This window comes from Anneissia japonica, unplaced genomic scaffold, assembly GCF_011630105.1.
Source record: "Anneissia japonica isolate Jap-2015-1 unplaced genomic scaffold, ASM1163010v1 scaffold54585_len1396_cov126, whole genome shotgun sequence".
Taxonomy (NCBI): Eukaryota; Metazoa; Echinodermata; class Crinoidea; order Comatulida; family Comatulidae; genus Anneissia; species Anneissia japonica.
In genome coordinates, this window is record NW_022709722.1 from 1 (window position 1) to 1392 (window position 1392).

The 1392-nt window shown below is 37.1% G+C and overlaps 1 protein-coding gene across 1 annotated transcript; it reads right to left on the reverse strand.

Annotated features, from left to right (window-relative positions):
• Nucleotides 1-584: 584 nt before the first annotated feature.
• On the reverse strand, nt 585-1389 carry LOC117106935 (methyl-CpG-binding domain protein 3-like; the record flags this gene model as incomplete). The annotated part of the gene is made up of 2 exons (XM_033248457.1): nt 585-675; nt 1231-1389. Coding segments are annotated over 2 exons (250 nt in total), but the record flags the coding sequence as incomplete, so codon positions are not given.
• Nucleotides 1390-1392: the final 3 nt, after the last annotated feature.

The following is a 1392-nucleotide window of genomic DNA, read 5'->3' on the forward strand; positions in this document are numbered from 1 at the left end:
GCAACAGTGAGTAAAAAACGGAGTAAATGCGGTCTAGCATGACTAGCCTTAATTCGGCAAGGTACTGTAGTGATTTCTATATCGCTTTGCAGGTTGTTCTGCTTCAAATTACGGTAAACAATAAACAACGTGATCTGTCGAAATCGTAATAATTTGTACATGATTTTCATCAGTATTATTTAAAAGAAGAAAATTCCTACTACCAGAAGAATAATATCAGATCAAAATTCTCCGAATTGGAAAGTTTACCAGTATAACTACTGTCCGCTCTCCTCCTCTATAGGGGAAAATGTAGGCCGTACGTAAGCCTAAATGACATCGAAATTCGAACATACTGAATGCCCACTAGGTTACCCACCCAGCTAGCGAACTAAACACAGTTTTAAAACATGATAGATTTAATAATAAGGTAGGATATAACAAAACAATAAAGTTCTAACATTGTTTATTTAGTAAATTGCAACATTGCTTACGCGTTGAAAGCTGGTAAACTATATTTCAATATTGTTTACGCATTGATTATCAGCCCGACGATCCAGCCTATGATCATTGCAAAGCTATTTAAAATGAGTAATAATGCTTACTTGTGATTCCTTCAGGAAGGTCCATTTGGATTAATAGCTCTTCAGCAATATCTGTTGCATTTAATCCTTGTAATCTCTTTTCCCAGAACAACTAAATAAATATAGATTATGTAAATGTTAATATAATGATTATATTTAATGACTTAATCTAATCTTTAATCTAAACTAGCTGAAGCAAAAGGAGAATAGCAATGGAATTGAACAAGGTACCCAATGGTTTCCATGATTCAGCACACACACAGTCACTACTGCAGTTTATGAGACAACAGCATCTTACTGCACTGTAGCTCAGACGGCTAAACTAGAGTTAGCCATAATGGGTGCACTGAACCATAGAGATCATAACTTTTTCTCCCAGTTCAATTCCAACTGCTGCTGTTATGTTTCAGCTGAGGTCTGAAACTAAAAGAAATGCAAGTTCCAATAGCGCACATCTTCTGGATGAGACATGTGTAATAAGGTATGTTAAAGATAATCTCCCAGTGTACTGCCCAATTCACCACCTGAAGGACCCCCAACTGTGTAAGCCTTAAGACTTTCACACTGATTATCTTTGGTATATTTAACACCAAAAAATCCGTCCAGAGTCATACATGGATGTAAAACTAAGCCGAGACAAACATTTCATGCACTGCCTTCTACTTACTTGTTTTGGGGATTCTTTGGTATCTGGTTTGACATCGGTTTTTATCTTATTTGACTGATGCCTCCTCACTGTCGTGACCGGCTGTTTAAAAATGGAAGCCGTCTGTCGTATTGGAAGCACCAGTGTGGAATCATGCCGTGTACCTTTGTTGTAGTCATAATG